Source organism: Megalobrama amblycephala, linkage group LG20, assembly GCF_018812025.1.
Source record: "Megalobrama amblycephala isolate DHTTF-2021 linkage group LG20, ASM1881202v1, whole genome shotgun sequence".
NCBI lineage: Eukaryota > Metazoa > Chordata > Actinopteri > Cypriniformes > Xenocyprididae > Megalobrama > Megalobrama amblycephala.
The window spans coordinates 31457263-31482569 of record NC_063063.1 but is presented as its reverse complement, the minus strand read 5'-3'; the positions used below and the strand labels follow the sequence as shown (position 1 = coordinate 31482569).

The window sequence follows — 25307 nt, the reverse complement described above, 5'->3', positions numbered from 1 at the left end:
TAGGATATCGCTTAGAGAGCCCTATCAGCTTCGTGTGAACTAAAACAAGCCAATGGAATTGGCGTGCGATATTTGCATAATGCGCACCGCCCCCGACAGGTGTATATAAATAGGAAGCAGATGCAATCGCACTCTGTCTTTCGCTTCGGAGCCATACACTGGTGTCCTGCTTCAGAAGACTCTTTTTCTTCAAAAAGTGAAACTAAAACTGCCTCAGAAGAGGATCAACAGCGAGCTGTTTGTGTTGGCAGTGAAGGCACTTCAGCGAGGTCGCGAGCTTCCGGGGAGCCGAGCTATAAGCTCTCAACTGCTGTTTTAACAGCAACACTCTAAAAGTGTGTGTGTGTGTGTTGCGATTTGGGCCGGTTCCTCGGTGTGTTCAGGGAGTGGTGTACCTGAGCACATCGCGTCACTCCCTGTGTGCTTCAGCACGAGTGAGCTGACTATTCCCCTTCTAAAAGAGCTTTACAGACGAACCCTGACAGTATGTCATTTCGTCTGTGCGTTACTGGGTGCGGTCGTTCCCTGGTCCCTGCTGATGGGCACAATCGCTGCATCTCGTGTTTGGGCGTTCAGCACGCTGAAGCAGTTTTGTGGATGGTTCATGTTCCCATTGCGGGAATATGACTATCGTGGTGCTGAGGTCTAGACTCTCCTTCCTGAAGTCTCAGGAAGCGGGGGTCCCCTCCCCTATGCCCCGTTCGACCGTTTTTTCCGGCCCCGGTCGGAGTGACGGTTCGGCGGTGTATAGGAAGAAACGCTCCGCGGGCCCCTGCCGCCTCATCAGCACCGCAACCCATCGTGCCGCCGTTGGTTTCCGCTGGGCCCTCTACGGACTGTCCAGCCGTTACCTTTGGTGCGCCTGCAGTGGAGCAGATGTCGATCTCTGCATCGGAAGGTGAGCCAGAGTCTTCGGGGGAGGAAGATCCGGCTGCGCTGCCGCCCTCCGGGACGGTAGCGTTTCCCGAGTCAGATCCCGAGTTGACGGCTGTGCTTTCCCGGGCCGCCTTGTGTGTCGGGCTTGAGTGGAACCCTCCACCCTGTCCCAGCCCATCTCGGCTGGATGATTGGTACTTGGGGGGGGGGTCGCGCTGGTCAAACCCAGCGTCCCGCCCCAATGCCCTTCTTCCCGGAAGTGCATGATGAGGTGACCAGGTCTTGGCAAGCACCGTATAGTGTTCGTGCAAGGCCTGGTCCCTCGTCAAGCATCGGTTCCTGGACTCCCCCGTGTCTCCGGTCGACCTTTTCGGCAACGCAGTGGAGTGCTTTGCCCAACAGTTCTCCGCTGCACAGAAGCAAGCTGAGGCCATCAAACATGTCATGCCACGGCGGTCCGCTGCTGCCTCCACCCAGCCGCCCGTGGCTCAGCCTCAGCCTGCTCGTCGCCGAGGGCGCCCGCCTGCGTCGTCCTCCGCCCCTGCTAAGTCGGCAAAGCAGCAGCCTACACCAGCCAAACAGCAGGGTGCCGGTCGCGGAAGTGGACCTGGAGGGGAAGGTTCCTGCTCTTCGGGAGAGTATTCCATCTGCTCTCCCACCCCCGGAGGAGGGCCGGGGGGAATTTGTGTTGTCTGTTTGTCTACCGCCGCTGGCTCTCCGGAGTCCAGCAGTACCCACCTTATCACAAAAAGAGCAGTTTCCTCAATCTCCAGGTCACAAGAGGGCGTGCCTGCCAGTGTGCGAGGCCCAGCCTTGCCGCTCGCAGCCCCCTCTCATTCCGCCAGCAGGTGGCAGTGTGATGGTGCAGGCCACGTCCCGTGCGCCGTCTCCCATACGCACTGCTGCCTCGCAGAGTCTGACCACACTCCGGGCCGCTTCCATGCCGTCCGAGTCGGGTCCCCGTACTCTGCTTTGCTGCCCCACCCCCGGTGCGTCTGTGGTGCCTTTGGTCCCGCTGCTTCGGAGTCTGGAGGCGTGGATCGCGCTTCCCAGCCCGTCCCGCTGGCTCATTCGCACCATCAGACTCGGCTATGCGATTCAGTTCGCCCGGCGTCCCCCAGTTTTCAGGGGTGTCCACTTCACTCGGAGATTGCTGTCCTACTGGCGAAGGATGCAATCGAGCCGGTCCCTCCAGCCGATATGAAGTCAGGGTTTTACAGCCCCTACTTCATTGTACCAAAGAAGGGCGGTGGGCTACGGCCAATCCTGGATCTGCGCATTTTGAACCGGTATCTTCACAGGATGCCGTTCAAGATGCTCACGCAGAAGCACATTTTCGAATGCGTCCGTCCCCAGGATTGGTTTGCAGCGATCGACCTGAAGGACGCGTACTTTCATGTCTCGATTCTGCCTCGACACAGACCCTTCCTACGGTTTGCGTTCGAGGGTCAGGCATATCAGTACAAAGTCCTACCCTTCGGGCTGGCCCTGTCACCCCGCGTCTTTACGAAGGTTGCGGAGGCAGCCATTGTTCCCCTCAAGGAACAAGGCGTTCGTATTCTCAACTATCTCGACGACTGGTTGATCCTGGCCAGCTCGCGAGAGCAGTTGTGCGAACACAGGGACATGGTTTTAGCTCACCTCAGCCGGTTGGGGCTTCGGGTCAACTGGGACAAGAGCAACTCTCCCCCGGGCAGAGGATCTCTTGTCTCGGTTTCGAGCTAGACTCGGTCGCACGGACTGCGCGTCTCACCGAGGCGCGCGTCCAGTCGGTGTTGAACTGCCTGAGCTCGCTCAAGCGCAGGACAGCGGCCCCACTGAAAGTTTTTCAGAGGCTCCTGGGGCATATGGCATCTGCAGCCGCGGTCACGCCGCTCGGATTGCTCCATATGAGGCCGCTTCAACACTGGCTCCGCGGCCGGGTCCCGAGATGGGCGTGGCAGCGCGGCACACTCCGTGTCCCCGTGACACCGAGCTGCCGTCGCACCCTCATCCGGAGTACCCCTCGAACAAGTGTCCAGGCATGCTGTGGTCTCCACAGACGCCTCTGCCACGGGATGGGGGGCCACGTACAACGGGCATGCAGTGTCGGGTCCTTGGACGCGGCCTCAGCTGCACTGGCATATCAATTGCCTGGAGTTGCTAGCAGTACGTCTTGCACTGGGCCGCTTCAAGGAGCTGCTGTCAGACAAGCACGTACTGGTCCGCTCGGACAGCACTGCGGCCGTTGCGTACATCAACCATCAAGGTGGTCTACGCTCCCGACGCATATGTCGCAACTCGCCCGCCATCTCTTGTTGTGGAGTCAGAAGCATCTGAGGTCCCTTCGGGCCACTCATGTCCCAGGTGTGCTCAACCGTGCAGCCGACGAGCTGTCACGGCAGCCTCCACTTGCGGGCGAGTGGCGGCTCCACCCCCAGGCGGTTCAGCTGATTTTGCAGCATTTCGTCGAGGCCCAGGTAGACCTGTTTGCCTCCCCAGAAACTGCCCACTGCCAGTGGTTCTATTCCCTGACCGGCGGCACGCTCGGCATGGATGCCTTGGCACACAGCTGGCCCCAGGGTCTGCGCAAATATGCGTTTCCCCCAGTGAGCCTTCTCGCACAACTCTTGTGCAAGGTCAGGGAGGACGGGGAGCAGGTCTTGTTAGTGGCGCCGTACTGGCCCACTTGGACCTGGTTCTCGGACCTCACACTCCTCGCGACAGCCCCTCCCTGGCCGATTCCTCTGAGGAAGGACCTCCTGACTCAGAGACAGGGCACCCTATGGCACCCGCGTCCCGATCTGTGGAACCTCCACGTGTGGTCCCTGGACGGGATGCGGAGGTTCTGAGTGATCTCCCGCAAGCGGTCGTAGACACCATCACTTCCGCTAGAGCTCCCTCTACTCGGAGCCTCTATGCGCTGAAGTGGAACCTATTCGTTGAATGGTGCGCCTCTCGCCGAGAGGACCCCCGATTATGCTCAGTCAGATCCGTGCTTTCCTTCCTGCAAGAAGGGTTGGAGCGAAGGCTGTCTCCCTCCACCCTGAAGGTGTATGTTGCCGCTATCGCTGCACATCACCACGCAGTTGAGGGTAAGTCCCTGGGAAAACACGATCTGATCGTCAGGTTCCTGAGGGGGGCGAGGAGACTGAATCCTCCTCGCCCTTCCTCCGTACCCTCTTGGGATCTGACCCTGGTTCTCTCAGCTCTCCGGGGTCATCCCTTTGAGCCCTTGCGATCAGTCGACCTGAAACTAATGTCTCTGAAAACTGTCCTTCTGGTCGCATTGGCTTCCCTTAAGAGGGTAGGGGACCTGCATGCATTTTCGGTCGACGAAGCGTGCCTAGAGTTCGGGCCCGGTGATTCTCACGTCATCCTGAGACCCCGGCCTGGATATGTGCCCAAGGTTCCTACCACTCCTTTCAGAGATCAGGTAGTGAACCTGCAAGCGCTGCCTTCGGAGGAGGCAGACCCAGTCCTAGCTTTGCTCTGTCCCGTCTGCGCTCTGCGTGTGTACGTGGACAGGACGCGAAGCTTCAGGACCTCAGATCAGCTCTTCGTCTGTTACGGAGGCCAGCAGAAGGGAAAGGCTGTCTCCAAGCAGAGGATGGCCCACTGGATAGTGGATGCCATCGCCTTGGCGTACGAATCCCAGGCCGTGCCTTGCCCGCTCGGGTTGAGAGCCCACTCCACCAGAGGGGTGGCCTCCTCCTGGGCGCTGGCTCATGGCGCCTCGCTGACAGATATCTGTAGAGCTGCGGGCTGGGCGACACCTAACATGTTCGCTAGATTCTATAGCCTTCGTGTAGAGCCGGTATCTTCCCGTGTACTCGCTTCCACTAGCCACGCGTTGAACCTGCTCTAAGTATCGGCTTGCAATGCCATTCCCGCCCCCTGGGCCGGATGCGTGCATATTTTGACTCCAGTCGTGTTCCCCGCCTGGCGAACCCTGTCGAGTTCCTCCGCCTCCCCCTTCGGCTCGGACATTGCGGAGTGTCTGATGCCAGGTCTACATCCGTCGCTGACGCTGTCTGTTGGCTGGGGCCCATATGTCGTGACTCCTCTACGTGAGCGGTCCCATATGTGTAATTATCCACGGTTTAAAACTCCCTACGGCGAGTCCGTGTCTTTCCCTTAGCAGAGCCAGCTCTGCTGTCACCTGTCAGATGAGCCTCCCCCTACCCAGGTGGAGCCATCCCAGGGACTCCATATGCGTACTGCCCCCCGGGCCAGTCCATATGTGTTTTCTCCACGTAAACTCCTCCCCCTTGTGTAGGTAGTGGCCTCCGCAGCGTCCCCTCCGGGTTCGCTTTCCCAGTGTAGTCTAGTTTACTTAGTGGGTATTAGGTAAAACAGCAGTAAACTCCTCGGTGAGCACTGGAAGGGGTTTCGTAACTGTGGCGCTTTAGTTGGGATCCCAATTCGTCGGTCACTACTGACGTATGTCGAACGTGACCGACTGAAAGGGAACGTCTCGGTTACGTATGTAACCCTCGTTCCCTGAAGGAGGGAATGGAGACGTACGTCCCGTCGCCACAGTTTCTGTACCCTCGCTGATGTGCGGACACCAGTTGTCTCCTCAGCGAAAAACAGAGTGCGATTGCATCTGCTTCTTATTTATATACACCTGTCGGGGGGCGGTGCGCATTATGCAAATATCGCACGCCAATTCCATTGGCTTGTTTTAGTTCACACGAAGCTGATAAGGCTCTCTAAGCGATATCCCAATTCATCGGTCACTACTGACGTACGTCTCCGTTCCCTCCTTCAGGGAACGAGGGTTACATACGTAACCGAGACGTTATTCCTTGTGAGGTGTAAAATACTGTATTTTCTTTCTTACTTTGCAATCCAACGGTTATTTTTCTTAAATGACACCGCCTCAATGATTGATGCAGCCTTCAAATGTGACCTCCAGAGGATGCAGCCTTCGAAATGAGACACGGCTATTGTTACATATGTTACATGTAGTATATCGTAATAATCAAATTATAGTGAAGAGTTTTGAAAAAGTGACGTAAGTATTAAGAAATGTGTATAGCGACTGTAAAAAACTGTAAACTAATAATTAAATACCATCATTAAATTGACATGAATCTTTCCAGTGACCTTTGGGTCACTCACTGGGTGTTTTAAGGTACTATTTTTGTACATTTGCTTTTGGAAAACTGTGCTTAATAAATCAAACTGGCCTGTCATCATTCCATCTCTACTGACATCTATTCAAGCAGAGAGTGAAAGCATGCAGGTGTACACAAGGAAACAATCAGTTCAAATAACAAATATCTCAATGTCACATGAAAAACTGGTTTAAGCTATTGTTGATAAATTACTTCTAGTTCCAGTAATGATCCACCCACAGTTATTAAAGGCGCTGATGAGATTGTGAGAGCTGCAGTTCAGCATCACTGTATTGAGCTGCTGAAGAGAGAATCTCACTGAGTTTGCTCTGCAGCAGCATCTGACCTCAGGTAAAAAATATTTCTGTTTTATCCCATTGGGCCACCAGATTTTGATGGATCCCAATTATTTTGTAAAGTTTGCCCGTTTCTCATATATTTAGAAAATTGACCTTTTATAAGTATCTGCAAATTTTATAGTTGTTTTACAAATGTGCGCAACAAAGAAAGAATAAAATATAACAAAATGTAAGAAACATATTTCGTGTGTATGTTGTATATGTGTGTGTGCAGGTGGCGTTCGTCACAATGAGGTTTCTGATCTCACTGTGTGTGTCTCTACTGCTGCTGATTAATGGTGAGTGTTTTATAATCTGTCTGTAAAATGACTGAACATTTTCCCAATAATAAATAATTATGCTTTAATTGTGTCTTTAACAGGTGAAATAATCAGTGGACAAACAACAGGTACAATCATTATTTCACTTCAACTAATCTTCAATTTATCCAATTAAAAAATGCAGAAATAAAAGTAGTGGAAATAATTCATATGGTGAAAGAGTTTTCCTGTTGATATGAAACCTCATAACATTTTAGCATAAATTGAAATTCATATACTGTAAAAAATGTAGAAGTAAAAGACTGTAAAAATGCGACAGTAAAAACGTAATTGGTTAACAGTAATTTCCTGTACTATATACAGGGAAAACTGTATTAAATCTAATTTTACATTTCAGTAAATGCTGTTAAATTTACCATTTTCAAAAAAAAAAAAAAAAAAAGAACAAATCTTCTTATAATTTACAGTTAAAAACTGTAAACTGCCATTCCCAGAATTCCCTGCATGGCAGTTCACATTTGATGGTTTTTCTTTTATAGTTATTTTTTTCTTTTCTTTTTTTCTTTTCTTTTATAGTTTTATCTTACATACTATGTTATTAAATAGTTGTTTTTTGCATTAATTTAGTGTTGTGTCTTATCATGATGGTGTTTTGTGTTTGTGTGTATGACACTGCGTGCAGCTTCTTTATATTAGTATTTAGCTCGGCTCGTGTAAAAGCTACTTGTGATGTACTTTGATTCATCTTGTCTTTCTCTTTAACACAAGTGTTACTATGGTGGATGTCAGTATGTGCAAAATGCACAAAACAGTGTGATTTTAGAAGCAGCAGTGCCTGGCTAATTCAGCATATATATATATATATATATATATATATATATATATATTTTTTTTTTTTTTTTTTTTTTTTTTTTTTTTTTTTCTTTCCAATAAAATCTTGCAAACCATAAAGATTTATAAAAAGAAATGCATTAATGAAACTTAAGAAAACACAACTTGCTCTGCACTCAGGGTGTAATGTTTTGGTGGAGGTGGAATGAAGGCATACAGCAGGAGTGAGAATCTAAATGCAGTTTAATAATAGTTATAATCCAAGGTCTTAGTCCATACCAGGCAGAGGGTCAAGCACATTTAATAAGTATAATCAGTCCATACATACACTCCATGAAGCGCAGACAGGAACAAGGAATCCACAACTCATGAATAATAAAAAGAACACCAGAACTGCTCAAAATGCCAACAGAAAATAATAAAAAAATAAAACTTCATAAAGAATACAGGGCAAAAGGCATTTAAATAGACAGAGACACAGCTGAAACAGTTAACTAATAATGAGCAGGGGATACTGGGAAATGAAGTCTGGGAATAACAGAGTGTATGGAAACAATGAGGGACGAGGCTGCCATCTGCTGGTACTTAAGAGTACTGCAGCTTACAGACGTAACACATGGATAAAAAGGTGGAGAAATCCATTAAAGGATTAGTCCACTTTCAAATAATAAATTCCTTATAATTTACTTACCCCCATGTCATCCAAGATGTCCATGTCCTTCTTTTTTCAGTCGAAACAAAATTAAGGTTTTTGATGAAAACATTCCAGGATTATTCTCCTTATAGTGGACTTCAATATCCTCCAAATGGTTGAAGATCAAAATTAGTTTCAGTGCAGCTTCAAAGGGCTTTAAACGATACCAAACGAGGTATAAGGGTCTTATCTAGAGAAATGATCAGTCATTTTCTAAAAAAAAAAAAATACAAATTTTTAAAAACATTCCGTATTCTTAAAAAAGCTTATGCTGTATGTCCTCCGCCTTCCCTATTCTACTTATGGAAAAAATGGAATTAGTGCCATGTCCGTTCAAGTTGAATAGGGAAGGTGTAGGACATACTGCGTAAGCTTTTTTAAGAATACGGAACGCGGAATGGTGGAAGCACTTGCAAGGCGATCATTTGTGGTTATAAAGCATATACATTTGTACTTTTTTTTTTTAGAAAATGACTGATCGTTTCGCTAGATAAGACCCTTATTCCTGGTCTGGTATCGTTTAAAGCCCTTTGAAGCTGAAACTAATTTTGACCTTCAACCATTTGGAGGCCAGTGAAGTCCACTAAAAGGAGAATAATCCTGTTTTCATCAAAAACCTTCATTTCTTTTCGACTGCAGAAAGAAGTACATGGACATCTTGGATGACATAGGGGTGAGTAAATTATCAGGAAAATTTTATTTGAAAGTGAACTAATCCTTTAACAATCAATGCAACACGTCCTCCCCTGCAATAATCTCACACACAACTAATATACCTTACACAGTGCACAAAGGCCTAGTTTCACAGACAGGGCTTAGATTAAGCAAGGATTAGGTCTTAGTTCAATTAGAACATTTAAGTAGCTTTTTTAAATGTGCCTTAAGTAAAAACATTTCTGGTGTGCATCTTGAGACAAAACAATGACACTGAAATATTTTAAGATATGTCAGTACAGGTTACTTCTAAAACAGTGGCGTAACTTTGTTTTAAAAAGTGGGTGGGACGGGAATGTGTGTGGTGGTGGTAGTATTGTAATTATATTATTACAATAATAAATGCACAAAATGTATTGACATAGAGCTCATGTTTTAATAGTTTCATCCTATCTACTATAATACAACATATTGTTAGTGTTAAGAGTGTTTACATTAGTCAATAAATACGTGTATGCATTTAATATTAGCCTATATTCTCCTAATGAACGAATGTTAAAATTTTTGTTCAGGGTTCCAGAGATTCTGGGCTGTAATCCACCCTCGCATCATTTTTTTCTCATTAAAACCAAAGATGTTCATCAGTGATTGTATATCAAGAGCAGGGACACATTTATGTGCATTTTGTTTTGTGATTTCACCGGAATGAATATAGAGCCTCCGCAACAGCATTAAGCGATTGATTGAAGAAGACTGCACAGTAGCTCCAAGAGAACACTGTTGCGCCACTGATAACAGCGGCAACAAGAACTCAGCATGATTCAAAAACAACAAATCCCAGCGCCACATAAGCATGAATCAGCTTTTTGAACAAATCAGTCAAATGCTTAGTTTCTGAATGAATCAGCCCTCTGAATGAATCTGTTGAATCTCAATGGTTGCATTCAAAAACTTAGGATGCTGACTGGTTGCTTCGCTGCTATAGGCAATGACTCTGCAGGCAGCATTTGTGCACGAATGCACCTCACGAACAAAGTTTTTGGATGCAGCTAGCTAATGACTCACTCATTAATGTTGCCTTGCTGCCACCTACTGGCAGTTTTAATTTCCAAGCCAATATCTATTGACAGCATGCTCACAGAAGTTAAACAATAAACCATTTGCTGCTGCATAGACAAAACTGCAAAGCAATCCAGTTTATGCTTGGACTCCACCAGATTATAAACAAACATGACGCTTAGTATTAACAGATGATGATTCTTTTAATGTGACTCAGACACACAAGCTTTTGAATCAACCACATACATTTAGCATTTCTAATAACCACTGCTCTTGAGCATCATTGAGTAATACCGCTAAATATAGTGGACGCTGATAAAGCACAATGATCTGATGGGGTATTTTGAGCTAAAACTTCACATACACACTCTGGGGATGTCAGAGACTTATTTTACATCTTATGAAAATGGCATTATATGACCCCTTTAATTAATCACCCTCATGTTGTTCTAAACCTGTAAGACTTTCATTCATCTCTGGAACACAAATGAAGATCTTTTTGATGAAATCTGAGTCCGATGTCCGTCCCTCCATTGAGTGCCTTTGCAACTTTATATTTGGCGCTTCAAAAAGTGCATAAAAATATGAAATATATATATTTTATATATTTTAAATATACATAAGCAAACATTTATAACTTTTTTTAAACTATACTTTTACAACTTTTTTTTTTTTTTTTTTTTTTTACTTCTACAATAATCTGTGAAGTTTTCCCTTTAAAAAGATACTTTCCACTTCAACAAGTGGGAAGTTTGCTAGTGCCTGTCTAAAATTGGAGTGGAACGCAGCGAGGACTAGACAAGAGGCTTGTTCGAGACGCCTCGGCGCTGCACAGATCGGTGTATGACATCAAAGTACCACGAGAGTGACTGGAGAGCATACGACTTCTTATGCTTTTGAATCGCTCTTGCGGTACTTTGATGTCATACACCGATCGGTCTGCGCAGCGCCGATGCGTCTTGAACAAGCTTAAAGGATTAGTTCACTTTCACATTAAAATTTCCTGATAATTTACTCACCCCCATGTCATCCACGATGTTCATGTCTTTCTTTCTTCAGTCAAAAAGAAATTAAGGATTTTGATGAAAACATTCCAGGATTTTTCTCCATATAGTGGACTTCACTGGAGCCCAAACGGTTGAAGGTCAAAATTACAGTTTCAGTGCAGCTTCAAAGCATTCTACGCGATCCCAGATGAGAAATAAGTGTCTTATCTAGAGAAACCATCACTCATTTTCTAAAAAAAAAAAAAAATGTATACATTTTAACCATAAATGCTCATCTTGAACTAGCTCTCTTCTTCTTCTTCTTCTTCTTCTTCTTCTTCTCTATTAGAATTCCAGCTGCTAAGTGTATTACTGCCCTCCTCAGGTCAAAGTTTGAACTAAATTGTCATATACAATATGCTAGTGCAAGTATATAACAATTAGTTCAAACTTTGACCTGTGGAGGGCAGTAATACACTTAGCAGTGTCTACACTGCCGCAATTCAAATAGAGAAGAAGAAGAGAGCTAGTTCAAGACGAGCATTTATGGTTAAAACGTATATAATTAAAAAAAAAAAATTTAGAAAATGAACGATGGTTTTTCTAGATAAGACTCTTATTCCTCGTCTGGGATCGCGTAGAATGCTTTGAAGCTGCACTGAAACTGTAATTTGGACCTTTAACTGTTTGGAGGCCATTGAAGTCCACTATAAGGAGAATAATCCTGGAATGTTTTCATCAAAAACCTTAATTTCTTTTCGAATAAAGAGAGCAGGACATGGACATCTTGGATGACATGGGGGTGAGTAAATTATCAGGAAATTTTAATTTGAAAGTGAACTAATCCTTTAAGGACTAAACTAGGGGGCGGGGCAAGAGGAGCACATGACCAGTACAAACATTAAACAAAGATAAAACAGACAAGATTGTCAGGGCAGGATCCTGACAATAACGTTGTCATTTCTATTTTGTGAAAACAAATATAAATACAGTTCCCATTCAGTCGGTCACGTTCGACGTACGTCGGACAGACCGACGAATAGGAATCTCGCTAGAGAGGCCAATCTACTTCGAGTGTAACTAAAACGAGCCAATGCACATTGGCATGCAATCATATGCATCAGCTGCTCGCCTCGCAGCGCGGGTATATAATGAGCAGCAGGTGCGTTGCATCTTCAGCTTTTCGCTTCGGAGCCGAACGGTGTTTGTTCCTGTTCTCTGCAAGCGAGTGTCTGCTAGAAGACGAGTCAAGCTTTTTGGTTGAACTTCTCTTTTTTTCCGAGTGCGGGCGAACAGCACAGCAGCGGGGTCGAAGTCCTCTCTTTTTCTGTTTTTGTTTTGTTTGCCGTTTTTGAGCAAATAGCTGTTTTGACAGCATCAGAAGGCTGTTCTCACGGCCAGTACGGTGCGCTTTTGAGCGCTGAAAAGCCGTTTTTACGGCTGGTAAGAGTGAGCGCCTTCAAAGAGAGAGAGAGCACACGACAGGCTGCACACAATCCCTGTCTGTGTTGCGGCGGCCGTTCCCCTGCGTGCTTCAGCACTTTTAAAAGAGTAAAGTCCCTGAAAGAGCTTACACAAGTAGATTCGCGTCTTTTTAAAGATGACATCCTACTTGTGTTTCTGGATGCGGTCGTTCCTGTCCTCACTGATGGCCACGATCACTGTTTCACATGTCTGGGCACGTGTTGAAACGATGTTCGTGGGTGTTTCATGTTTTCATATGAGAACATGATCACGTCGACACGCCGGCCGTGACTCTTCTTTCTCCGGGAAGCTTGAGTCCCCTCTGTTGTTGGCCAGCTGCCGCTTGTGTGTAAAAGCACAGCCGCGGGTCTGCCCGACATTCTGGGAGACCGTGGAGATCAGCGAGAGCAAACCTCTCGCTCCTCTGCGTGTCGTGTGCCGTCGAGCTGCCGGGCTGCAGCATGGGTTGTCACGGCAACCCAGCGCTCGCTCGGCGCTCTAGATGTGCGGTTCCCTTGCATAATCTCCATTGTAGCGCCCTCTCTGGTGCACCAGAAGAGGTCTACTTTGCTGATATGGCTTGGGTGACATGAGGTTGAGGGGTTCCTTCGGGGAACCAACCCCCTAGGGCCCCTCCCTCTCTAGCGCATTGCAAGCTGTGCAGTTTCTGGATTGGATTGCTGGTCCTTCTCATAGGGGAACCTAGCATTTCATTCAGAGCTCCAGCTGAGGGACAGACGTCGATTGCAGCATCGGAGAGAGTGCTGTTATGCTCTGGAAATGAGGGTGACGCTGCCCACTGTAATGGTGTGTGCTTATGCTGACTCAGATTCGGAGTTTACAGCCATGCTTTCCTGGGTCTTCCAGATGTGCATAGAAAACTTGGCAGTATGGGGGTATGTTGGTGCCATAAATATGGAATGCCAAAAGTGCCAAAATCTGCATAAGTTTTTCCTCTCTCACTACCCTCTTGGATGGGGTGGCTGTACACAGACCACACCCACCCTGCATGTGAGGCCAAGGCACTCTTTTTGCATGAGGGTAGTTCTGTGCTGGGGTTGAGCTGCGCTTGTTGACTAACCGTGATCAAAGTCACGGCGCAGGCCCTCAGCCAGACGATGTCCACCTCAGTGGTCCAGAAGTGCCCCCTGGCTTACCTTGTGAGGTGCGAGAGGTTGTCAAGCTAAATGCTTTCTCAATGCTCCTATCTTACAAGGTGGCCTTTTCGGTGACACTGTCGAGGACTGAGCCCAGCGGTTCTCCTCAGTTAGTAGCGGATCGGGGAGCTTCCCATGACAAACCATTGAGTTCCTCTTGGGCCGCCCCTCAGTCTGCTCGTCGCCAAGGGTGTCGTCCCCTGCAAGAAACTCCGGCCCAGCAGGCTCTGCTGTGTCCATTGCGGGGAGATGACGCCTCCCGTCTCTGCAGCTATTTAAGTGGTTGGTGAGAATCACCCCTGAGACGGGCGACCCAGAGATGGGTGGGGCTGCTCTTCCACCCCTGGAGGAGGGCCGGGTGGTAAATCCTTTTATTGGGTTTGTTTCTGTTCCGCCACTGACCCAAGAGGCAGCAGTACCCAAAATTAAAAGAGCAGTTCCTCCATTTCCAGGTCTGAAGAGGGTTTGGAGAGCAGTGGGAGGAGAAAAACCTCACCACTCTCATCTCCCTCTTCTGTCGCCAGCGGACAGCAGCGAGCAGCGGGCAGCCAAAGGACCATCAGGCTCGGCTATGCGATTCAGTTCGCCCGGCATCCCCCCAAGTTCAGGGACGTCCTCTTCACTACAGTGAAAGATGTCGTTGCCCCTGTCTTGCGTGCGGAGATCGCAGTCCTACTGGCAGAGGACGCGATAGAGCCGGCCCCTCCAGCCGATATGAGGTCAGGGTTCTACAGTCCCTACTTCATTGTACCCAAAAAGAGCGGTGGGTTACGACCGATCTTGGACCTGCGAGTTTAGAATCGGAGCCTGTACAAGCTACCGTTCAAAATGCTTACGCAGAAGCGCATTTTTGAGTGCATCCGTCCCCGAGATTGGTTTGCAGCGATGAAGGACGCGTACTTCCATGTCTCGTTTCTTCCGCGACACAGGCCATTCCTGCGCTTTGCGTTCGAAGGTCGAGCATATCAGTACAGAGTCCTACCCTTCGGGCTGGCTCTGTCTCCCCGCGTCTTTACGAAAGTCAAGTCAAGTCAAGTCACCTTTATTTATATAGCGCTTTTTACAATGCAGATTGTGTCAAAGCAGCTTTACATTGATAACTGGTACATAATCTGGCTGCACAGCAGCTCTTAAATAATATTGTCAATGCAGGCAGATCAGAAGCACTGTTGAATAAATGTCAAGAATACTATTGAATATCAAATGTCAAGTGAAAGTCGTAGAGGGAGCCCTTGTTCCGATGAGAGAACAGGATGTTCACATTCTCAACTACCTCGACGACTGGCTCATTCTAGCACAGTCCCGGGGTCAGTTGTGCAAACACAAGGATTTGGTGCTCAGACACCTCAGCCATTTGGGTCTTCAGGTCAACTGGGAAAAGAGCAAACTCTCCCCTGTGCAGAGGATCTCTTTTCTCGGTATGGAGCTGGATTCGGTCAAACAGATAGCACGCCTCACAGAGGAACGTGCTCAGTCGGTGTTGAACTGCCTGAATACGTTCAATGGCAGGACAGCGGTCCCACTGAAATTCTTTCAGAGGCTCCTGGGGCATATGGCGGCCGCGGCGGCAGTAACCCTGCTCGGTCTGCTTCATATGAGACTGCTTCAACACTGGCTTCACTCAGGAGTGCCGCCAAGCCTTCAGTCCGTGGTCGGACCCTTTGTTTCTCCGGGCAGGAGTGCCCCTAGAACAAGTGTCCCGGCATGCTGTGGTATTTACAGATGCTTCTGCCACCGGCTGGGGTGCCACGTACAACAGGCATGCAGTGTCAGGGGTTTGGACGGGACCCCATCTGCATTGGCACATCAATTGCCTCGAGTTGCTAGCAGTACGTCTTGCTCTGAGCCGCCTCAAAGGGCCGCTACGGGGCAAGCATGTACTGGTCCGTACGGACAACACTGTGACCGTTGCGTACATCAACTGTCAAGGTGGTCTACGCTCCCGTCGCATGTCGCAACTCGCCCACCATCTCCTCCTCTGGAGTCAGAAGCGTCTGAGGTCGCTTTGTGCCATTCTTGTCCCTGGTGTGCTCAGCCATGTGGCCGACGAGCTATCACGAGCTGAGCTGCCAGGAGAGTGGCCACTCCACCCCCAGGTGGTCCAGCTGATCTGGAGAGAGTTCGGAGAGGCTCAGGTAGACCTGTTTGCCTCACCGGAAACCTCCCACTGCCAGTTGTTTTACCCCCTGTCCGAGGGAACACTCAGGACAGACGCACTGGCACTCAGCTGGCCCCTGGGCCTTCGCAAATATACGTTTCCCCCAGTGAGCCTACTTGCACAGACCCTGTGCAAAGTCAGGGAGGACGAGGAGCAGGTCCTCTTAGTTGCGCCCTATTGGCCCAACCAGACCTGGTTCCCAGAACTTTCACTCCTTGCGACAGCCCTCCCTGGCCCATTCCTCTGAGGAAGGACCTTTTTCTCAGAGACGGGGCACTCTTTGGCACCCGCGTCCAGACCTCTGGAAACTCCATGTCTGGTCCCTGGACGGGACGCGGAGGTTCTAGGTGACTTACCCCCTGAGGTACTTAACACCATCACTTCGGCACGTGCACTGTCTACGAGACGTGCTTACGCCTCGAAGTGGAACCTGTTCGTCGAGTGGTGCTCTTCTCGCCGAGAAGACCCCCGAAGATGCTCGATCGGAGTCGTGCTTTCCTTCTTGCAGCAAGGGTTGGAGCGTAGGCTGTCCCCCTCCACCCTCAAAGTCCATACTGCTGCTATCTCCGCTTACCACGACCACATAGATGGCAAATCTGTTGGTCAGCATGACCTGGTCGTCAGGTTCCTTAGGGGGGCGAGACGGTTAAATCTTCCTCGTCCCCCCTCCATACCCTCTTGGGACCTCGCTCTGGTGCTAAGAGCACTTCAGATTGCTCCCTTTGAGCCTTTGCAATCGGCAGACTTAAAGATTCTGTCTATGAAGACAATCGCTGCCCTCGGAGGAGGCAGACCCAGCCCTGGCTTTGCTCTGTCCAGTTCGCGCTTTGCGACAGTACATAGACAGAACCCAAAGCCTCAGGACCTCAGACCAGCTCTTTGTCTGTTATGGAGGCCAGCAGAAGGGAAAGGCTATCTCCAAGCAGAGGATGGCCCACTGGATAGTGGATGCCATCGCCCTGGCTTACCAAGCTCAGGGCGTGCCCTGCCCGCTCAGGTTGCATGCTCACTCCACGAGAGGTGTTGCATCCTCCTGGGCGCTGGCTCGTGGCGCCTCGCTGACAGACATTTGTAGAGCTGCGGGCTGGGCGACACCTAACACGTTCGTTAGATACTATAGCCTTCGTGTCGAGCCGGTCTCCTCCCGTGTTCTCACCACAGGTCAGAGGCACGGAGAGGCCCCGGCTTAGTGTCGGCTTGCTGCGCTACATGCACTTCTTTTCTCCAGAGAGTCCCTACAAGGCAGACCCTGTCGAGTCCTCCGATATCCCTTCGGCAACCGACGTGGCGGAGCGTCTGGCGCCAGGCTTATACTCCGTTGTATCCTTGAGAACTGGGTTTAGGCTGGGTTCCATATGTGTGACCCTACGGGGATCCCATATGGTTGGTTCCACGGTTGCTCCTAAACGAAGCCCGTGTCTTTCCCTCTGGGAGAACCTACCCTTCATCGGGTTGGAGTCACCCCAGCTCTTCCATATGTAGCACAGCCCTACAGGGTTAGTCCATATGTACTTCTCCACATAACTCCTTCAGGGAAGGATGTGGCTTCCGCAGCGTTCCTTTCCCAGCGAAAGGGTACGCTTTCCCAGCGTTATCCAATAGTCTCACTGAATGGGTTTTGGGGAACAGCAGTGATCAACTCTCTCTGTGTTAGCCCTGTCCCACCATCCTCAGGCAAGGGGGTTCAGGTGGCTTACAACAGAGCGCTGGAAGGGGGCAGCTCCTGTGGCGCTTTGGTGGGATTCCTATTCGTCGGTCTGTCCGACGTACGTCAAACGTGACCGACTGAATGGGAACGTCTCGGTTACAAAGGTAACCCTCGTTCCCTGAAGGAGGGAACGGAGACGTACGTCCCGTCGCCACAGTCGCTGTACCCCGCTGATGCTGCCGCCTATCCGGTTCGGCTCCTCAGCGAAAACCTGAAGATGCAACGCACCTGCTGCTCATTATATACCCGCGCTGCGAGGCGAGCAGCTGATGCATATGATTGCATGCCAATGTGCATTGGCTCGTTTTAGTTACACTCGAAGTAGATTGGCCTCTCTAGCGAGATTCCTATTCGTCGGTCTGTCCGACGTACGTCTCCGTTCCCTCCTTTAGGGAACGAGGGTTACCTTTGTAACCGAGACGTTCCTAGAAATCATTCAAGTGAGATGTAGATGGCAACTCTTTTTAAAATATAGAGGGGTATAAAGGATACAGTTGTTGTATGTTTAGTCAGTTTATCTAATCCTTTCTTAGTTTACCATCCCAATATCTTCACTCATACAGACACAGATGTTTGAGGTTTACCAGTACTCTTGTTTTTGCCACCTATTCATGAATGAGTGAACTGTCTTTTTTCTTTCAGAACCTACAACTTCCAGCTCTGATCCATGCTATGATTATCGAACTCTTGATGAATATTGGAGAGACATACGACAGTATAACTACTATGGATATGATGACACCCTTGTTGAATGGAGTGGCTGGTATCGGCTGTATTTGAATGGAGAAAGTGCCCAGATGTCTGAGTGGTGTGTGAGTTATGCTGTATGTGGTGGTGAAACTGCACTGTATCTCAACGGTTCTCATCCTACACTTGAGGATGGAGTGGTGACCCGTGAAGTTGTGGGAACTCATTCATGGTGGTGGTGGTATTCCAATCAGTGTGGAGCCTACAGTTCAACGCCCATCCAGGTCAAAGCCTGTCCAGGAGATTATTATGTCTATGAATTTGTCAAACCCAACATATCAGCTCCAAGGCCTATGTACTGTGCAGGTATAATTTTAACTCTTATCTCTGGGATTTTTGTTATGATTTTTTTTTTTTTTTTTTTTGTCACTACAAAGAGTAAATGCTCTAATCTGTTAGATAATTTAACATTCATCTTTTGCTTTTTGAAAATAAGCATGTTTTAACTAGTTAATACTCACCTAGATCTCTTTGTTGCACAATTACTCAAATCACACATTAGGCCATTTGTTCCATAATTAATATGTATACTGTATATGAACACATCATAATATTACTCCAGTCCTTTTATATTTCCAATCAAGTGCCCTATCATACATCCTTCACAACGCATGTGTTTTTTGCTAGTTTCAGCCCAACGCAGTTATCATTTTCACGTCCAAAGCCTTGTTGTTTAATTAGCAATATATATATATATATATATATATATATATATATATATATATATATATATATATATATATATATATATGGTAGAATGGGAGATGAGACTCTGATTAGTTTATTGCACGTTACACCCAAAACAGACCCTTCACTCATTAAGAGAATAGGGACAACCCTTTTAGACCATGCGCTGGGCTCGTCAACCATTTTTCCCATCTTTAAACTAGCAAAAGTGGTATCGGACCGCCCTAAGTGCACTTGTGCCGTGTGCTTTAGACCATGCACTTAGATTGTTACAATAGGACCCCAAGGTCTTTGTCAGAAAATAGCTATTTGTCAGAGTAGCTTTGGGGAACCTTGTTTCAGACCAGCACGCACAAATGGATGCAAATGCATTTGCTATTTAAACAACGTGGCGCAGACGTGAAAATGATAACTGCGACGGGCTGAAACAAGCAAAAAACACTTACGTCATGCCTGGCACATCATTTCCCATTTTGCATTAGCCATTGAGCATTTCCCCATTTCTCAAAATCATGTATATATATATATAAAACCATATTTTTGTAAACTCCATGACAGTTGCTTTCCAAAGCATCAGCAGTGATCCCTGCTACAACTATGAGTCTCTGGATCGTCCCTGGAGAGCCAACAATGAAAGTGGAGATTACATTTGTGATAATATTTTCTCCTGGAATGGCTGGTACCGGCTTTACTACTATGGAATGAACATCCGGATGTCAGAGACCTGTGTTAGTTCATTCAGCTGTAACACATACTATAATCTGTGGCTCAGTGATCCTCACCCTCAGATAGAGGATGGAGTGGTGATCAGGGAGGTCTGTGCTGGGACTTATTGGAGTGGCTGCTGTGAATACAAGTCAAAACCCATCAGAGTGAAAGCATGTCCAGGCAATTACTATGTCTATGAACTTGTGAATCAAGCATGGTGGTGTTCAGGATACTGTACAGGTACTGTGCTTTTCTCATTCATTTAAGTATTTCAAATCTTTTAAAATGATTTCTGTCATGACATGAATTTGCTTCTTTTTAGATGTCAGCACTATTTCACAGGCAGTTTCCACTATAAGTCCAGATATATTCACAGGATCCAGCATCACATTGAGTAAGTTGTAAATAACACATATACACAAACACACACACACACACACACACACACACACACACACACACACACACACAAACTTGTTTGTTTTGATCTCATCATCTCTCACTAACAGATTATGACCCGTGCAATAACTACAACATACTCGACAACAACTGGAGAAGCACACTCAATTACTGGTCTTGGTATGGATACATATCTGATCATGATGACACTCGTGTAGAATGGGATGGCTGGTATCGACTCTTCATTAATGGCTTCAGTGCTCAGATGCCTGAATGGTGTTTTTATTATATGCAATGTGGAGGTTTTAGTTCTCTGTATCTTGGTGATTCTCATCCTCGGCTAGAAGATGGAGTTGTTACTCGTGAAATTTACGGCTCCCGTAATGATCAGTGCAGTCGCTACAGATCCGACCCAATCCAAGTCAAAGCTTGTCCTGGAAATTATTATGTCTACAAATTTACCAGGCCGACTCTTTCAATCCCAGCTCCTGTATATTGTGCAGGTATATTCATTCTTATTAATATTTGATATAGTCATAATAAATTGTATTGGTTTCTATTTATATTATTATCTTGAATATCTTTAATCTGCAATATATAATGTTCTTACTACTTTTTTCTTAATAGTCCCGTTCTCCACTCCAAGTGTCGACCCCTGCTTCAACTATACCAGTCTGGATGAGCCTTGGAGAGCCACTGACCATTATAACTTGGGCATGTGTGATTATAATGTGGAGTGGAATGGCTGGTACAGGCTGTTCAACAATGGTGAAAATACTCAGATGCCAGATTCATGTGTTAGTCAGTACACGTGTGGCACATATTACCCACTGTGGATCAACAGATCTCACCCACTGCTGGAAGATGGAGTGGTCACCCGTCAGGTCTGTGTCTCATCAGGGGATGGCTGCTGTACTTACGCATCCCACCCTATAAGAGTCAAAGCCTGTTCAGGAAATTACTATGTTTATGAGTTTGTCAAGCCAATATTTTGCGGAGCTTACTGTATTGGTAAGCATTTATTCATTACACTTCAGTTCTGGATTTTGTTTGAAAGTTATTGATGTTGATATAAAATGTTTCTAATACTAGAATCCACAAACCAGTCCATCTCAACACTGTCTACAACAACAGAGACAATCCCATCCACTGAATCCATTACTCCATCAATCACAACCACTGGTAAAGTATTGTCTTGCTTCCTTTATAAACTCTCATGAGCATCTTTTTGGATGTTTTGTTGTTGTTGTTGTTGTTGTTTGTTTTTTTGATTTCTTGAAATGTTCCTAATCACATTAAGTAAATTCATAGATAAATTAATTTCTGCAAAAAAGATGAGCAAAAATCACATTAGGAAGAAGCAGTACAGCTCACAAATGCACAAATTATCCAACTGAAATATTAAAATTAGGGCTGACAACATTAACATTAACATAATACATGCGATTAATTCAAAATCCTTAACGCATTAAAATAATTTAATGCAAATAATAAATTACTGAAGCATGTGAATTGCATTGTTAATGTAGGCCTAATTTACGTCACGCAGATAAGATGATCGTAGAATTCAGGAGTTTATCACACTGAGCATCTACAGTGGTGTAAGCACTGGTAGGTGGAAATTTCTAACCCTGATTTCAAATCTGTTTGCGATTATATTATTTTAAGCCGCTAAACTCCGGGATAGTTTTTAGTCTAACGATAAGCAAATTCCTTCAAACATTCAAATCATATATCAGAGATGGCAGAGAGAAAAGGCACTCACTTTACTCTGTCATATTCTGTGAGTGTGAACGTTTCTGAAGAGAGCGAGTCTATGTGAAATACAGACTAAATGCACTGTTTAAAGTCACTTAATATCGCCATAACTGTATGTATAGGCCCATATGGTGACCATACTCTTTATCCTGGACGTGGCCGTAAAAATGAGATGGTCCTCACTGCAGAACACAAGATCGACAGGGCGGGGTTGGATCTAGATCCAAATCCTCCCACTTTACATATCCCTAAACCTACCCGACTCCGCCCCATGGATCTGGATCCAACTCTTCCCACTTTACATATCCCTTAACCTACCTGACTTTGCCCCCTGGATCTAAACCTACCCATCTCCACCCCCTGGATCTGGATCCAACTCCTCACTCCTCACTCCAACTCCTCACATATATCCCTAAACCTACCCGACTCCGCCCCATGGATCTGGATCCAACTCTTCCCACTTTACATATCCCTTAACCTACCCGACACCGCCCCCTGGATCTCGAGTATTCAGCAGTGAGGGGCTACTGATAAAAATCATCAGGATTTCTGTCTTGGCACACATGAACAGAAGAAACAACTTCTTCAATAGATCTGATAACAGACACGGAAGTGCGTGCATTAAGACAGTATAAAAGGCCAAATTCAGTACACCATTTATAATACAAAAAAGCATACTATGTACTACAATCAAGCAGAAGAGCCCAGATTATAAATGCAACAAGTTCAATTGTATGTTAAATGTTTTTCATGCGTAGAAAATAATAGAAAATGCTTAACGTGGCTTAAATGGACCAAGATATGTAAGTACCAAATTCAGTATAAAGTTTGTTAATAACATACAAGGCCTATTATGTACAGGAAAACAGATGTGAAATATGAACGCAAAACACTTGCTCATGCTTTCATTCATATTCTGGGCTCACCTGTTTGCCTGTACATTCTTTATTAATAAGGTGTGTACTGAATTTCGTGCTTTAATATCACTGTCTAGTGCATTTATTTATTTATTACTTAATGGTTTTCTATGGGAGGAAAACACAAAAACCAGCAGCCATATCACCCTGTAGCCCAAGACTGGTTGCCCACTGAAACTAAACAGGGCTGAGCCTGGTTAGTACCTGGATGGGAGACCTCTTGGGAAAAGTAGGTTGCTGCTGGAAGAGGTGTTAGTGAGGCCAGCAGGGGGTGCTCACCCTGTGGTCTGTGTGGGTCCTAACACCCCAGTATAGTGATGATATATATATATATATATTCCATATTCCTGCCCGAAATGCAGCTGCTTGCATGCTTTATATGTAAATAGGTGAATACATTGATTGCATTTTAATCATGTCATTGCATTGCGTTTTATTAGCATCCACGTGACTCTTAAAGGGTTAGTTCACCCAAAAATTAAAATTATATCATTAATCACCTTCATGTCGTTACACACCCGTAAGACATCTTTGGAACTCGTCAGGAAGAAATGAGGGTGAGCAATTAATCACAGAATTTTATATTTATATGCGAAAACATTTATAAAAACATTTATGTGTGAATGCAAAAGTGAAAGCCTATTTCATTTCAAGAACTATTGCTGCAGCATAAATGAAATACGCATATTCGCTAGCTGCCAACATGCTCAGCAATTCACTCTGAGCATTAAACAGGACTGTTAACATGACACACGAATCAACCTTGCGTGTGGCTACTTCATAAGAAACCAATAAAGCAGATGTAAAAAAGCACAGTGATATAGCACAAAAAAAAATGGTTCACTTATATATAGTTGTTGAAATTCAGAGGAACTTTGAAGTGCACTGCAAACTGATATTACTGAATGTAACCAGCCATTTAAATGTGTTGAGCAACAAGCTCATTGGCTGCAGATGCAACACGGACCAATCAGCTTGTGCCAAGTAGTTAACGCTGTAATATATGTGCAATAAAATAATCATAGTGTAATTTGTTAGTTTTTTATACATTCAAACTATTTTATAGTGTATTGTCGTTCTTTGCCTCAAAATTTTGGTGAGATATTTGGACCCCCTGCATAAAAGTATACATACAAAAAATTAATTGATTTATTCAGCAAAATTTATATTTGTAATTTTCCATGACAACAGCACCCCCTGTTGACCCCTGCTACAACTTCAGTGTCCTGGATGATCCATGGAGAGCCACCAACAATCAACATTCCTCTCAACTAATGTGTGACTATGACGTCAGCTGGAACGGCTGGTATCGTCTCTTCATTCAGGGTCAGAGCGTTCAGATGCCAGACACATGTGTTGATGAGTATAGTTGTGGCACTCATGCTCCACTGTGGCTGAACGGAGGACATCCAACAGTTGAGGATGGAGTGGTCACTCGAGATGTCTGCGGTCACTGGTGGAATAACTGCTGCCTTTTCCAATCCAATCCCATTAAAGTCAAAGCCTGTCCAGGAGATTATTATGTCTATGAGTTTGTGAGCCCAAATGGCTGCTATTTGGCATACTGTGCAGGTAGATATAAATACATGTGCACTTTGTTTATGTAAGAGATAATTGTTTTTTTATGTATCATTATATTTATATTTATATTTACATATTATATATTTATATATTTATATTTATCATTTCGTTCAGATTCAAGCAACATAAACACAACCACTACTACTGTCATGCCAGAGACAACCACAACCGAAACTACAACAACAGAAACTACAACCATGGACACTACGACTGGTAATATAATGTATTGTTACAATCTGGAGAATTGTTGTTTGACATTAGCAAATCAGATCCATGTTATGTTTTTGTGATGCATTTGAATAATTTAAAATAATTTATAAAGCAATATAGGCTATGATATTATCAGTCAATAATTCAGCCATAGGCACAAGGTCACAGGTGATCACAGCCGTGCAGATATAAGTCAAAATGCTGTATCATGTGCAATTCATTATGCAGTGATTGCAAATATTATGATGGAGACACTAAGGTAAATAAAACTGAAATTATGTCTATGACATTACTAATAAATGTTCAATACTTTTTGTGTGTTTTTTTTTTTTTTTTCAGACAATGGCATTAATATTACGGGTCGATTTTATCCATTTGGAACTGGAGACACCGTAAATGCACGCAGTGATGATGGAAGTTCCTCAGTTATTTACCTCCAGCAGCCCTTTATATTTTTTGGGCAAACATACAACCAAATTTATGTAAGTCAATCAGATGTGAGAGGATCTTGGATTATGAGTGTCTGTAACCTGTCTATAATCAGTATACTCTTGGATAAATAGGAAATGAGAAAATGACTGTTCACTGCAGTTTAAATTACTGTTACAAGCGATTTTGCATCCTTTATCCTAATTCTGCACATGATAAGCAGTCCTCTTCTATTTCAGGTAAACAATAATGGACACTTGACTTTTGACAGTGCATGGTACAGCTACACTCCATACCAGTTCCCAGCTTATGGAGGGAAAGACCTCATTGCTCCATTCTGGACAGATATTTACAACGGTTGGAAGGGTGTTATCTCATATCAACAGTACACCTCTGGCAATGTCCTTACACAGGCGACCCAAGACATAAACCAATACTTCCCTGACCTGAGTTTCTCTGCTTCATGGGTCTTTGTTGCAACATGGGATAGAGTTGGATACTGCTGCAGTTCAGGACCTGAAGTACTGTAACCCAATGTCATACCATAAAAACCATCACGTGCC

The 25307-nt window shown here is 45.8% G+C and overlaps 2 protein-coding genes across 2 annotated transcripts in view; both read left to right on the top strand.

Annotated features, from left to right (window-relative positions):
- Positions 1 to 25307, top strand: part of LOC125255218 — a 122467-nt gene that overhangs the window by 82733 nt on the left and 14427 nt on the right.
- On the top strand, positions 6187 to 23941 carry LOC125255223. Its single transcript, XM_048170274.1, has 10 exons — positions 6187 to 6329; positions 6552 to 6615; positions 6699 to 6725; positions 17951 to 18361; positions 19301 to 19690; positions 19773 to 19844; positions 19960 to 20352; positions 20477 to 20733; positions 20942 to 21031; positions 23716 to 23941. The coding sequence occupies exons 2-10, from the start codon at positions 6567 to 6569 to the stop codon at positions 23797 to 23799; spliced, it is 1773 nt and encodes a 590-aa protein (XP_048026231.1). The 5' UTR covers positions 6187 to 6329; positions 6552 to 6566; the 3' UTR covers positions 23800 to 23941.